Raw genomic sequence first — 14,554 nt, 5'->3', positions numbered from 1 at the left:
ATGAACTTAAGTCTTAAATAGACAGAGTTTGTTGTTCCAGGAGACTCTGAAGGGGTCTACAAGGCAATCAGATATATATTTATGAAAAATCAGTGAATACTGGTAAAGGGTTTATTATATTGTGTTCTAGTGAGGAGGGTAGAAAATTAAGTCACTGAACTATAATCTCCTCAAGGGCAGGAAATACATTTAATCCAGCTAGGTTTAAATGATACCTAGATTGAGGCTTGTAGCTATTAAATACTAATAAATTTTAGTGAGTGTTATTGAATAATAAAAAAATAATTATAATGAATATTCAATATGGATCAGAAATTATATACATTGATTATATATATTAATTTATTTAATCCACACAGCTCTATGAGTTTAGTATTGTTTGCTCAAATGAAAATGAGACAATTGTAAAATGTAAAAAATCTTTATCAGTTGTGACATAGGCATGATCATAAAATATCTGATAAAATGTAAAACTTAAAATTTCTGATAAAACTTAAAAATTACAATGGATTAATTTTTCTTGCTGAAACCTCTTGTTTTTTGACAAAGACAATGGAAATTTTTACATACTTTCTGTAGCTGAAAGAAGCCATGTTTTCTTTTAAGTATTAACTTGAGGCGCTGAAATTATTGTCCTCAATAAAATATTATATTTTCCAATTTTTTACATTTTTTTCTTCTGATGTAAACTGTGCCAAATAAATTTTAATGGCTACAATAATTTTATTTATATTTATGTTTTATAATTAAATTTTTAAATAAAGGAAATCAATCACTTAAGAACTGATTCACCTTTTAACTGAATCCCCCAAAAAGGAAATAAGAGAATTCTAAGAATGCCATAAATTATCACTATAATCATTTGCTGTCATTTTCATTTGTCCTTTATTTGCTCCTACAGTTTAAAGTCCTCTTTTATTGGGTACGTGAAGGGATTCTGAAGCCAATAGGGGAAATTGATACTATGGTTCCAGGCCTATCTGTCCCACCAGTCCCATCCAGTAATACTCACACTAAATGACACCCTTGTGACTCAAAGTCTGAAACAAAGTCCCTGGAAGCATCTCATTGGCACTGAGAGACATTAGCCTGGGAAAGTCTTTTACTGTGTCATGATTGCCTAGGTCATCTGAAAAACATTACATGATAATTCACAGCACTGATCAAATTCTTACATCACATGGCATACTGAGTCAATGTTGAGAATGCCTTTGTTTTACAGAACTTAGCTTTGACACACACATAGAACACACACACACACACACACACACTCGTGTTCTATCTGTGTGTATATATAGATCTCCTGCGGCTTCTAAAGAATGATCAAATTGGCATTCATATATTTTTGTTGCGAATGTAAACTGAGACCATGTTTCCAGAGGATACATTCTAAGACTCAACTTTTAGATTTGAACAAATAGTCAGAGAGTCTATATTATATTGCCACCCTGTTTATTTAACTTATATTCAGAGTATATCATGAGAAATGCTGGGCTGGATGAAGCACAAGCTGGAATCAAGTTTGCCGGGAGAAATATCAATAACCTCAGATATGGAGATGACAACACCCTTATGGCAGAAAGCAAAGAAGAACTAAAGAGCCTCTTGATGAAAGTGAAAGAGGAGAGTGAAAACATTGGCTTAAAACTCAACATTCAGAAAAATAAGATCATGGCCTCTGGTTCCATCACTTCATGGGAAATAGATGGGGAAACAGTGACAGACTTTATCTTCTTGGGCTCCAAAATCACTGCAGATGGTGATTGCAGCAATGAAATAAGACACTTGCTCCTTGGAAGAAAAGCTATGATCAAACTAGACAGCATATTAAAAAGTAGAGACATTACTTTGCCAACAAAGTCCATCTAGTCAAAGCTATGGTTTTTCTAGTAGTCATGTATGGATGTGAGAGTTGGACTATAAAGAAAGTTGAGTGCTGAATAATTGGTGTTGAAGACTTGAGAGTCCCTTGGACTGCCAGGGGATCCAACCAGTCCATCCTGAGTGAAATCAGTCCTGAATATTCATTGGAAGGACTGATGCTGAAGCTGAAATTCCAATACTTTGGCCACCTAATGTGAAAAACTTACTCATTGGCAAAGACCCTGATGCTGGGAAAGATTGAAGGCAGGAGGAGAAGGGGACAACAGAGGATGAGATGGTTGGATGTCATCACCAACTCGACAGACATGAGTTTGAGTAAGCTCCAGGAGTTGGTGATGGACAGGGAGGCCTGGTATGCTGCAGTCCATGGGGTTGCAAAGTGTCAGACACAACTGAATGACCAAACTGGCCTGAGGCCCTCCCCTCTTCTAGATGCTGGGGATAGAGAACTGGATCTTCACAACAAATACAGTGTTGTGAAGAACTGATGTACTTACATGATGGCAGGGGCATTATAAGAGGGTGAAGGTGGAAGTGAAGAGGCTCTTTGAGGCCCAGCCTTCAGAATTGACACATTTCGTGCATCCCAATGGACAAAGCAAATCCTAAAGTCAGCACAAATTCAAAGTAGGAGAAATAGACTCTGACAGACTCATCTAATATCATCAACAGTAAGGTACTTTAACTCTCCCATAAGATATAATGAGACTAAGGTCGAGATGACTGAGTGAAACTTATTTTTTCAGTTTATTTTAATGTGCAGTAACATGGACATTGACCCTATTATGTCATGCTATAACTAAAGAAGCTAGCTTATTTGAAGAAGTTGTAGATGTTTCCTCCCACTTCATTCCCAAGGAGATCTTATTCAAATTATAGGTCACTGAATACTTAGAACTGAAAAGATCCTTATATATCACCTGTGTCACCAATCAGTTTATTGACAAGACAATAAGATCTAGAGAAATGAAGTAATTTCCCCAAAGTCACAAAGGTAATGACAGAACTAGAATTTTTGACTCCAGACTCTCTGATCTTTCTATTACATCATGTTTCCTCTAAAATTTTATTGTAGCTCATGATTAAGGAAATGAATTAGTAACTATGTTATTTATTACCACAGTCATACTTTTTGGAAAACTGTGTGCAACCATGCTAAAGAGTTCAGTTGCTTAAACTGCAGACTGTCTGGGTTTAAAATCTGCTCTGCTATAGACTATAGTGGACACTATGGCTTATCTTGGACAAGTAGTTTAGTCTCTCTAAACTTTAAACTTCCCATGTGCAAAAATTTGAAAATAATATGGCTTGCCTTCTGTTTTATCTTTTTTAAAGATGATCAAATAAAGCCTATTATACTCAGTACTTTGGCTGTCACAGATCATGCTTATTGATAAGGGTAATATTTATTTTAACAATAATTTTACCAATGTGAAATTAATACCAGTGAAATGATCAGATCTTGAGTATGCTTTTATGAATTTTACTAGTATATGAGCCTGGGTAATAACTTTCCTAATCAAGAATATTTCCTTTACCCCAGAAATTTCTCTTGTGATTCAACCATTATAAGCAACCTCTATTCTGATTTTAATCACATGGTTTTCTTTTGCTTCCCTGGAAGGTCACATAAATGGCACCATACAATACATACTGTGGTTTGCCTAGCTTCTTTTAACATAATAGCTTTGAGATTCAAGCATGTTGTCACATGTATGTATGTGTGTGTGTATATATATATGTATATTATATATTTATATGTGTATAGTTTATGAAAATGAATTATTCATAAGATTACTCCTCAATCATGTTTTTTTCATTTTTTAATATATACCCTTAAATCTGATTATCCATTTTTCTATTAATGATACTCAGATTACTTCAAATATGAATAAATCTACACAATGCTTTGTATAAATACAGAGATTTTTGGAATATGCATACATTTATTTTCTTTGATAAATATCTTGAAGTAAAATGACTTGTTCATGTGGTAAGTGACTGTTTAACATTGAAAGAAAATGTCATACTCCTTTGCAAATACAATTACCATTTTACATTCTAGGCAATAGGAGTTTTGGTTGTTCGATGCTCTTAAAAATTTAATATTGTCACTTCTCCTAATTTTAGCCATTATAGTCCACAAGAAAAGATATCATTGTGGTTTCATTTTGAATTTTCTTAATGAATGCTATTGATGAGAGCTTTTTCATATTCTTATTAGATACATACAACTTTTTTCGGTCTGTTCAAGGACTTTGACCTTTTTATTAGGTTGCTTGAATTTTCATTATTAAAATGAAGAATTTCTTCATGTATTCTGTATACAAATCCTTTATTATTTATAATGCAAACATTTTCTGCCTGTATGTGACTTGCCTTTTCATTTTTAGTGGTCTTTTTATGAACAGATATTTTTTATTTTTATTAAGACCAATTATCAGTCATATTTTATGTTTTCTACATTATGTCTGCTCTAAGAAATTTTTGTCTATCCTAAAGTTATAAACATATTCTCTTTTCTTCTTAAAATTATTCATTTTAGCTTTGGCATAAGAGATAAAATAAAGGGCAAATGTTATTTTCAACATTATGCTATTTAAAAATAATCTAATCATTTGTTTCAGCATCATTATTTTAAATCATTAATCTTCCTCCTTTGAAATGCTTCACCTTTACTGAAAATGAAATGAATATACATAGAACTCTTTGTTCTTTTTTCTAGCTTTTAAAGTCAGAAGCTTACATTATTGTTTCCAACCTTTCCTTTTTCTATGTATTTTATAGTTATAAGCTTTCCTCTAAGGCTTGCTTTAAGTCCACAAAACAAGTTTTGATAGGTTGTATTTTCATTTTCATTTGTTTTGAAACATTTACAACTTTTCCTGTGGTTTCTTCTTTGATCTATATATCATTTACAAGTATTACTTTCAAAGTTTTTGAAATGTTTCTACATATAGTATTGATTTCTAATGAATTCTATTGTTGTTAGAGAATATGTAAGCTTCCAAAAATTGGATACTTATTGAGGCATATTTTATGAACAGTTGAAAATGATGTACCTTTTTTACTTCACTCTTCAATGGTTAGGTATTATATTCTATGAATGTTAAGTGAGAGGACTTTTAATATCTCCAACTATGATTGTGAGCTTTATCTATTTGTCCTGTTCTGTCAATTTGTGCTCCTATTTATTCTGAAGCTATTTTTATTGGGTGTGGAAAAATTTATAATTCTTATGCCATCTTGATAAGTTGATCTTTTTGTCATTGTAAAGAACACCTCTTTATCTCTTGTAATACTGCTTGTGGTTATGTTGCTATTCTGCCACAATTTTGCTATTTGCATTCTGTTTGTCTTTTCCCCCTGTTTGGTATTTTCTACCTTCTTTTGTATTTATGAGGTTTCTTTCCCTTTTTTTTTTTTTTAGTATTTTTTGAATGATTTTTAGCTATAGTTTTTAATATTACTTTTAGTGGTGCTTTAAAGATTACCATATTCACCTCTGTCTTATCAAACTCTACGTATAGTTGCCATATTGTTTCTTGAAATAACCAAGCAATTATAAAAGTATAATTTTATTTACCCCCAACTCTGGGATATTTTGTGCAATTGTTGACATGTATTTTATACATATATATGTTTTATAAACTCCAAGATGCACTGTTAAAATTTTTGTATTAAAAAGTCAGGTGCTTTTTAAAAGAACAAATAAATACATTTTATGTACATATATTTATTCATACATATAATGTATATAATACTATGTGATGTATATATAGTTTCCTCATATGTTGACCATTTTCAGGGTTCTTCATTTGTCACAGATCTGGGTTCCCATCTGGCATCACTTTCCTCAGCCTGAAGAATTTACCTTAGCATTATTTTTATCTCATCTTTGCTGGTGACAAATTCTCTCAGCTTTCATTTATTTGAAAAGTTCTTTCCCCCCCTTACTTTTCTGCCAGATCTATCTATTGGATATTTGATTCTGTGTATAGTTTATTTTCAGCACATTGAATGTATCATCCACTGTTTCCTGACCTCAATTGTGTTGATCCGTTTTTGCTTTATTTTAAGGTTTCTTTGCCTTGTTGCTCTTTCCCTTCAAAAACAGGTATCTAAACAAAGTTTGTATGTGGATCTGGAGTCTAACCTTTCTGTTGTTACTTTGTTTCTCTGATTTCTCCTTTAATTTGAGCTGCTCTAATAGTTAATTAAGGTTATTGCCTTCTGCTGATGTTAATCATCCTATATCTCTGCAACTGTTTCCTAGAATGAAACTTTCCATGCTAAAACCAAAGAAAGTGAAAAGTGAAAGTGAAGTCTCTCAGTCATGTTCGACTCTTTGCAACCCTGTAGACTATAGCCTACCAGGCTCCTCCATCTATGGGATTCTCCAGGCAAGAATACTGGAGTGGGTTGCCATTTCCTTCTCCAGGAGGGTCTCCCACATTGCAGGCAGACGCTTTAACCTCTGAGCCACCAGGGAAGCCTCTAGCAAATGAGGAAAATTTTATCATCTTTTAAGTGCCCTCAGGGAAACCGTAGACCTCATCCAATTCAGTTTCCTCATTTTATGGTCAAATCTTCATCACTTTTTGCCCATTTTTGGTAACTTTCTAGGACTTTAAATAGTTTTTATTTAATGATTTCTCCACAAGCTAAAATGTTATCTGCTTAATGGTTGGCCTACTTATCATTAGCAGAACTAGAACCTAAGTAATTTATTTTAATTCTACAAGTGATAGGAGATTTGATGTTGACAACCAAATTGTTCCAGCTTTAGACTTCATAATTCACTTCTGGGTATAGTAATGACAATCAGTTCAGTTCAGTCACTCAGTCATGTCCGACTCTCTGCAACCCCATGAATTGCAGCACGCCAGGCCTCCCTGTCCATCACAACTCCCGGAGTTCACCCAAACTTATGTCCATCGAGTTGGTAATGCCATCCAGCCATCTCATCCTCTGTTGTCCCCTTCTCCTCCTGCCCCCAATCCCTCCAAGCATCAGGGTCTTTTCCAATGAGTCAACTCTTTGCATGAGGTGGCCAAAGAACTGGAGCTTCAGCTTTAGCATCAGTCCTTCCAATGAACACCCAAGACTGATCTCCATTAGAATAGACTGGTTGGATCTCCTTGCAGTCCAAGGGACTCTCAAGAGTCTTCTCCAACACCACAGTTCAAAAGCATCAATTCTTCGGCGTTCAGCTTTCTTCACAGTCCAACTGTCACATCCATACATGACCACAGGAAAAACCATAGCCTTGACTAGACGGACCTTTGTGGGCAAAGTAGTGTCTTTGCTTTTGAATATGCTATCTAGGTTGGTCATAACTTTTCTTCCAAGGAGTAAGCGTCTTCTAATTTCATGGCTGCAACCACCATCTGCTGTGATTTTGGAGCCCAAAAAGTAAAGTCTGATACTGTTTCCCCATCTATTTCCCATGAAGTGATGGGACCAGATGCCATGATCTTAGTTTTCTGAATGTTGAGTCTTAAGCCAACTTTTTCACTCTCCTCTTTCACTTTCATCAAGAGGCTTTTTAGTTCCCTTTCACTTTCTGTCATAAGGGTGGTGTCATCTACATATCTGAGGTTATTGATATTTCTCCCAGCAATCTTGATTCCAGATTGTGCTTCTTCCAGCCCAGCGTTTCTCAGTGACAATAGTAATAGTAATAATAATAACACAGTATCAAATTAAAATAATCTTCATTCAGATAAAATCAGTCTACCAAACAATTCTCCAATATATTGACAATGGTTTTTTTCAATAAGAAGATGCAGGTGGTAGTTTTTTCTTTCTACTTTTTAATAACTTTAAAATTTTAGTGTAAGTTGTGGCTCAGTTGGTAAAGAGTCTGCCTGCAATGTGGGAGACCTGGGTTTGATCCCTGGGTCAGGAAGATTCCCCTGGAGAAGGAAATGGCAACCCACTCCAGTATGCTTGCCTGGCAAATCCCATGGATGGAGGAGCCTGGTGGGCGACAGTCCATGGGGTCACAGAGTCCGACATGACTGAGTGACTTCACTTTCACTTTTCATACAGCAATATGTATATTGTTTGCAGTGAAAATATGAACATATTTATCAAATTATGATTGTTTAAATATGCATCAATTGGAGAAGAAAATGGCAGGCCACTCCAGTGTTCTTGCCTGGAGAATCCCAGGAATGGTGGAGCCTGGTGGGCTGCCGTCTATGGGGTCGCACAGAGTTGGAGATGACTGAAGTGACTTAGCAGCAGCAGCAAATATGCATCAAACATAAACTTAAAAATGGACAAGAATAAAAGGTGATACAAAAAATTATTAGACGAAGTCTCTTACAAATATCAGTGAATATGTATGTGGTTAAATCTTAGAAAATATATTAAGATACTATTTTTTTTTCAAATAGCAGCCACCAGATACGAAAATCCACCAAAGCAAACTGCAACTTGCAAGCCACAAATAGCATAGTTAAAATTGTACCCAGATATTATAATAGTATAATTTCCTCTATAGATTTCTCTTAACCTGCTGGCATGTATTGAAATAACTTATAATTTACAGGGATCATTATGATACCAGTAAGGAATCAAATCTGAATTGCTACTTTGTGAATGTGATAGCATTCATTCTCACTGCTTCACTATGCTTGTCACTAAATTCAAAGGAAAAAAATAACTTACATTGGAAAATTGGAAATGTTCTATTTGGTAGGAGACAGAATTGTCACATCAGTTTTTATTTGCAGCTTAATGGTGTGTATATCAGTTCAGTTTGGCCTCCTGTGTATTTGAAGAATTAGGATATTTCTTATAATTGTATTCCTGTTTCCTCTGGCAACTGACTGGAACAGAACAGTGGCAACACCATTCAGATGGGGTACAAGCACTCCAGTGTGCGTGGTTTCCACTACTATACTGATTCAAAACTAGCTCTTCTTTTCTTTTTTCACTTATCTCACTTGCTTGGTTTGTGTAGGAATGTGAACATGTAAGCTTTGGCCTACAAAAATATGATAGAATGTCTTAACTGAAAATAAATACACAGCTATTAACAACGTAGACTTGTTTTCTAAAAAAAAAAAAAAAAAAAAGGATAAATATAAGGAGGGCCAAAATTCCTCACAGTTCAGTAAGGAATAAGAAAATCGCAAAGGAAGACACTTTCATTTTTTTCTGTCTCTAATTTAATCACCACCAAAAAAAAAAAAAAAAAGTTGACTACTACATGTGAATGCTGTTGTTGTTTTAATTGGATTTTGTTCAAATGCCATAAATAACTGCCTAAATTCTGAAGGCATGCAGGTTTCCAAGCATGTCTGTTAGGTGTCAGAATATGACGCCTCAGTCTAAAGGAAGCCAACAGTTCTTCTCTCTACTGTCGTTAAGTGTATTTTATGTTTGCAGATGAAGTGTGCATCTACTCATCCCATGTTCTATTCCTATGCATCCTGGACTCTTTACTCAAGTTCCCTACCTGGAAGACTTTCTTGTAGAAGAGGCACTGGTTTTGGACTGACTCCCTGCTGTGTTCCAGGAAGGGGTCTGATTGATCTTCTTGGAATTTTTCACGAACATCTTTGCTATGGTCTCCATGTTGCAGGAACCTTGAAACACTCCTCCACTTGCTTCTCCATGATGAGAGAATGGGGTTTCCTCTGCAGTGGATGAACTAAGTTAACGTAAAAGGTTATCTCCCATGTATCAGTATCCATGGTAACATTCTAGACAAGAAAGAAGCATGCTAACACCACCCTTCCACTCCAGAAATTTTCAGAATTATCACCAAGCAGAACAACAACAAAAGTCCCCACAGAGTAAATAGAATTCCCTTTATATTGTTAATGTCATCTTGCCCTTCCCCTTTATCCACCATCCTTTCAAGAAGCAGGCCCCTATTCTGTGGTCTATAGTCTTTCAGTCAGTTCAGTTCAGTCGCTCAGTCGTGTCCGACTGTTTGCGACCCCATCAGTCGCAGCACGCCAGGCCTCCCTGTCCATCACCAACTCCTGGAGTTCACTCAGACTCACGTCCATCGAGTCAGTGATGCCATCTAGCCATCTCATCCTCGGTCAATTCTTCGGCACTCAGCCTTCTTCACAGTCCAACTCTCACATCCATACATAACTACTGGAAAAACCATAGCCTTGACTAGATGGACCTTAGTCGGCAAAGTAATGTCTCTGCTTTTGAATATGCTATCTAGGTTGGTCATAACTTTTCTTCCAAGGAGTAAGCGTCTTTTAATTTCATGGCTGCAGTCACCATCTGCAGTGATTTTGGAGCCCCCAAAAATGAAGTCTGACACTGTTTCCACTGTTTCTCCATCTATTTCCCATGGAGTGATGGGACCAGATGCCATGATCTTCATTTTCTGAATGTTTAGGCAGTTATTTTCATGCATTTATATTTATATCATTTAATATCCAAGTAGCTTGTATCTTTACACTTTCACTAGGGATGGAGAGCAGGAGGAGGAGTGAATACTGAGGAGCATAGATTCTTCTTGTTTTGTAATTCTATCAATGTTTTCTCCCTTCATTCAAGTTAAAAATTCACTGAATCTGTTTTCTTAATGGATGGTTTACAGAGAAACAACCACTCCTCCCCCAACACCTGCTCCCCCTTCCCCTAGGATGTAACCATGATTTCTAATGTTGCATGATTTTAAATAAGGATTCTTGGCAGATTTGAAGAGACACCTTCTGTCACTGGTGATATAGTATACAAATTGCTAAAGCATCTCTTGTCCCCAGGAAAGCCTCTCTTTGCATGCATGTGTGTGCACCAAAGAGTTAAACTGCGCTGGCAAGACACCACGCATGTGTTAATTCCTTCTGCAGCAGCACGCATTGCTTCCACTTTGACCTCATAGTTAATCTGCGTGATGGTTAATCACGCAGAGACTCGAGTATTTCTTTTAAACACATACACACACCCCCAACACACATACATACTTGCTGCCCTCTAAAAGAAAAAGCAAAGCAAAGCAAACATAAACAAACCTAAAACGATGGACCTGGGAGAATATGTGTGAATGGTGCGGGGCGGGGGTGGGGGGGGAACGTGAATATGTGTAAGAGTGTGCCCGCGTTTCTCATTCTCTTATTTGTCTCCTATGCATCTCTCCCTGTACCCTCCCCCTGCCTCAATTATATTATTTCCCTAGACTTGAAAGCTGCTCCCTGAGCTGATGCTTTGATGGTATCTGCAAGCGTTTGTGCTGATGTTATTTCTGCCCCCTGAATATTAATTCCTGAAGCTGGTAGCAATACAGCTCCCCAGTGACGGACCTACTAGAGGCAGGTGGGGGGAGCTACCATCAGATCATAAGCATAATAATAATACAAAGGGGAGGGATTCTTCTGCAACCTAGAGGCTAAAGGCAGGGGAGGAAAAAAAAAAAAAAAACGATGAGTTTGACAAATATATGGAGCACAGGAAGCTCAGTCTACTCGACTCCTGTATTTTCACAGAAAATGACGGTGTGGATTCTGCTCCTGCTATCGCTCTACCCAGGGTAAGATATGCCCTTTTCGGCGTCGTCGTTTTGTTTCAGAGAGGTGGGGGAAGGGGTGGGGACCGAGGAACTAGGGAGACCACCCAGATTTAAAAGACTCTTTTGGGATTTGGGGCTTTGTTATTTAGAAGAATGTGAATATGTGGGGCAGGAAAAAGAGGGAGAAAAAAGGAAGGTCACTTTCGTTTATTTATTTATTTAATGGGTTTTATTTCTTTCTTTTAGAATGGAAAAGCTAACGCCATAAAGACTTTGCGTTTGGGGAGTAGCATTTTGATAGTACTGCAATCTGATGTCTAGGTGGGCTGTGCTGATACATGCTGACATTTGAGGCCATGTTGGAGGCGTTTGGGTGGGGGTCTGGAAGAGAAAACTACAAATGGGGTCCTGGCGTACACCCGGCAGATGTGTTTGTCTGTGTGTGTGTTGGGGGATGGGTTCTGCTCCTGTGACCAAAGTATCTCTTGTTTTTGCACCTGAGCATTCTTAAAATCAGTGAGCCAGGTTTCCTATCCAGCCCCATTGACCTGGCAGCAGATTCCCTGGTCGGGTAACACGGTTCAGCACCAGGGACAGCAGTCCTGTCAGGGCCAAAGGAAAAGAAGCTTGTCTAATCCCATAAGACAACTTTATATTTACACAGGACATTGTCATAGTAAAGACAGGATGCCGATGCAGCAAACGAGCACTAATGATGTATGGGGACCCTGCTTTGATTATCCTTTCCCCCTCCTTGAGATAGGAGGGGCACTTTTGGGCATGGGGTGGAGAATGTAATTAATGCATGGAGGGATATAGGTCTGGAAAAGAGTTGGCTTTGCTGCAGTGTTGAAAAATATGCTGAGCCAGGTAAATGTGATGCCAAATTGGGAAGTTAGGCATTAATGTTTTAGAGCCTTATTGCACTGAATGGAAAAGATGGGAAAGGACTGTGTTGTGAAGTGTTTTGCACCTAATTTTTTTAAACTTCATTGCACCAAAGATATCAAGGAAATATCCCTTCACATATAGTTCATCATTTACCCACCCACAAAAACAACCCTCCTGACCCAACACACACCATCAGAATTTCCAGCCAGATCCAAAGGCAGGTTAGAGGTCTATTGTACTTATATTAGTTGCACTCTTCTTTACTGTCACTTTGAGACAAAACTCTAAAAATACCACCCCTAACCCTTAATCAAAAAAAGAAAAGAAGAAAAATTAGCTATAGAAGAAACCAAGCCATTGCCTAAGGTTTTCCTGGGAGTTGACACTGTTATGTAGTAGTTGTAATAAAGGGAGATAAAAGAGATGAAAGTTAAAATATTTTTTTATTTTATTGAAAAGCTAATTTTGCTGATCCTGCATTTTCTGAAGTAGATAATGAGAGGGAAAGATTTCGGTAAAAATGAGACCCAAGCAAAACAAGGAATGAAAGTCTCTCTTTGGAGTTTCCAAGTAGACAGAGGGGCCTGCTTAATCTACCAGTACTTTTCATACCTTCCTGCATTACTATAAAAATTGAATGCATTTTCTTTAAGAGTGTCAGATTAAGTAGCTTTCTCAGAAGAGGGCCTTTTACTGAAAATAGTTTCTGTGTTATGCATTTAGTGGCATACTGGAAAAACAATGTTTTTAATTAAAAATTACACACATTTTACTATTTAATGTAGTATGTAGCCTTTAAATTGTTTCAGAAATTAGGGAATTTATAGTTACTTGTTGATAGAAAAACATCATTCTCATGTTCCTACTATTTACAAAACCTGTGGATTAAAATACACTTTCGTTCCCACACACTTATATTCATTTTAGTAAGCAACTTTGTACTTAAATAGATGAGTACATTTTTATGTATTTTATCTCCAAGGGACTTATTTTAACCAAAAACATGCAATTTTATTATATTTGTGAGAGTATCAAATTTAAGATGTCTTCTTATAGGAACAGTCCTACCTTTTCTCAGTAATGACAGAGAATGGAGTCATTGTAGCTTGGTGCAGAGAATGTGATCAGAGTTTCAGTTTGTTGCAATCCCATAAAAAGGAAAAAAAAAGCCATTTGAATGGCTGAATAGAACTGGATGAAAATAGTAGCTTTGATCTCTGAAGCTGATCCTGAAGAAGGACAGCAAGTGACTAGAAAAATGTGAGTTTCTAGGAGAAATTCAAAAAAGGCTTTTTGGGTAAACAGTGGTGGTAGAATCAGAAATTTGAAGGAATATTAAAAAAAATTAATGACTTTTTATTTACATAACTTCAAAGAATAAATTTCCCTCATTAAAAATGACTAAATTAATTAGATTGTGTCTCTACAAAAGTAAAACAAGGGGGAATATGAATCATTGGCATGAGGAGGTTTATTGCTAAAATCTCTTATGTGGGAGATAATTAATTTCTGAAACCCCAAACTATCTCAACTGTCACATATCTTTTATACAATGCTATCATATGAATCCTCTGGGAAACTTTCTAAACTTGTATGATTCTTGAACCAAACAAGCTTGTTGTTTCCTATCTTTCCAAATTTTCCACTTGGCCTTATTAAAAAAGAAAAATCAAAATCACTTCCTCAGCATATTTACTTGCTTAGTTATAGATATAACATTTCTAGTAGTGTCTACCCTGAGACAAACATCTATCTGAAAAAAAAAAATGAGAGAGAGAGAGATATTTATCACTCAGTATTTCCCAGGATGCAGCTGCCTACTACCTTCTAGACAAAACATCTGGATGGTAGGTAGAAATTTAAAAATCAGCTTTTAATTTAGTTACATAAATGCATCTGATATCTTAGACTCAGTTTAGAATAATCTCCTCAAGATAATTGAATTACAAACTATTGCAATAGAGGCCTCTGTTCTATACATTTTAAAATTTGCATCATATCAACAAGGATTTCTCTTCAAACTGGAAGAATCTAAGACTGAATTTAGAGATTTTATCTTTGTTGTAAATATTATTTTGCTAGGACTGTGACTAGAATAACTTCCTAGTAATTCCAAGACAGACTTTCCACAATTTAAGTACAAATAGGCTTTACCAGGGCTTCCCTGATAGTTCAGTTGGTAAAGAATCCACCTGCAATGCAGGAGACCCTGGTTCGATCCCTGGGTTGGGAAGATCCCTTGGAGAAGGGAATGGCTACCCACTCCAGTATTCTGGCCTGGAGAAC

The 14,554-nt window shown here is 36.4% G+C and overlaps 1 protein-coding gene across 2 annotated transcripts in view; it reads left to right on the top strand.

Annotated features, from left to right (window-relative positions):
• Positions 1-10,939: 10,939 nt before the first annotated feature.
• GABRG2 (gamma-aminobutyric acid type A receptor subunit gamma2) overlaps positions 10,940-14,554 on the top strand; it is a 127,793-nt gene continuing 124,178 nt past the window's right edge. For both annotated transcript variants that reach the window (XM_040239465.1, XM_040239464.1), the window contains exon 1: positions 10,940-11,398. In XM_040239465.1, the coding sequence (XP_040095399.1) occupies positions 11,292-11,398 (107 nt within the window). In that variant the 5' untranslated portion in view covers positions 10,940-11,291. The remainder of the gene's footprint in view (positions 11,399-14,554) is intronic.

The sequence above is a fragment of the Oryx dammah genome, unplaced genomic scaffold (genome assembly GCF_014754425.2).
Source record: "Oryx dammah isolate SB20612 unplaced genomic scaffold, SCBI_Odam_1.1 HiC_scaffold_5, whole genome shotgun sequence".
NCBI lineage: Eukaryota > Metazoa > Chordata > Mammalia > Artiodactyla > Bovidae > Oryx > Oryx dammah.
The sequence above is the reverse complement of the archived record's forward strand: the minus strand, read 5'-3'. Positions and strand labels throughout refer to the sequence as shown.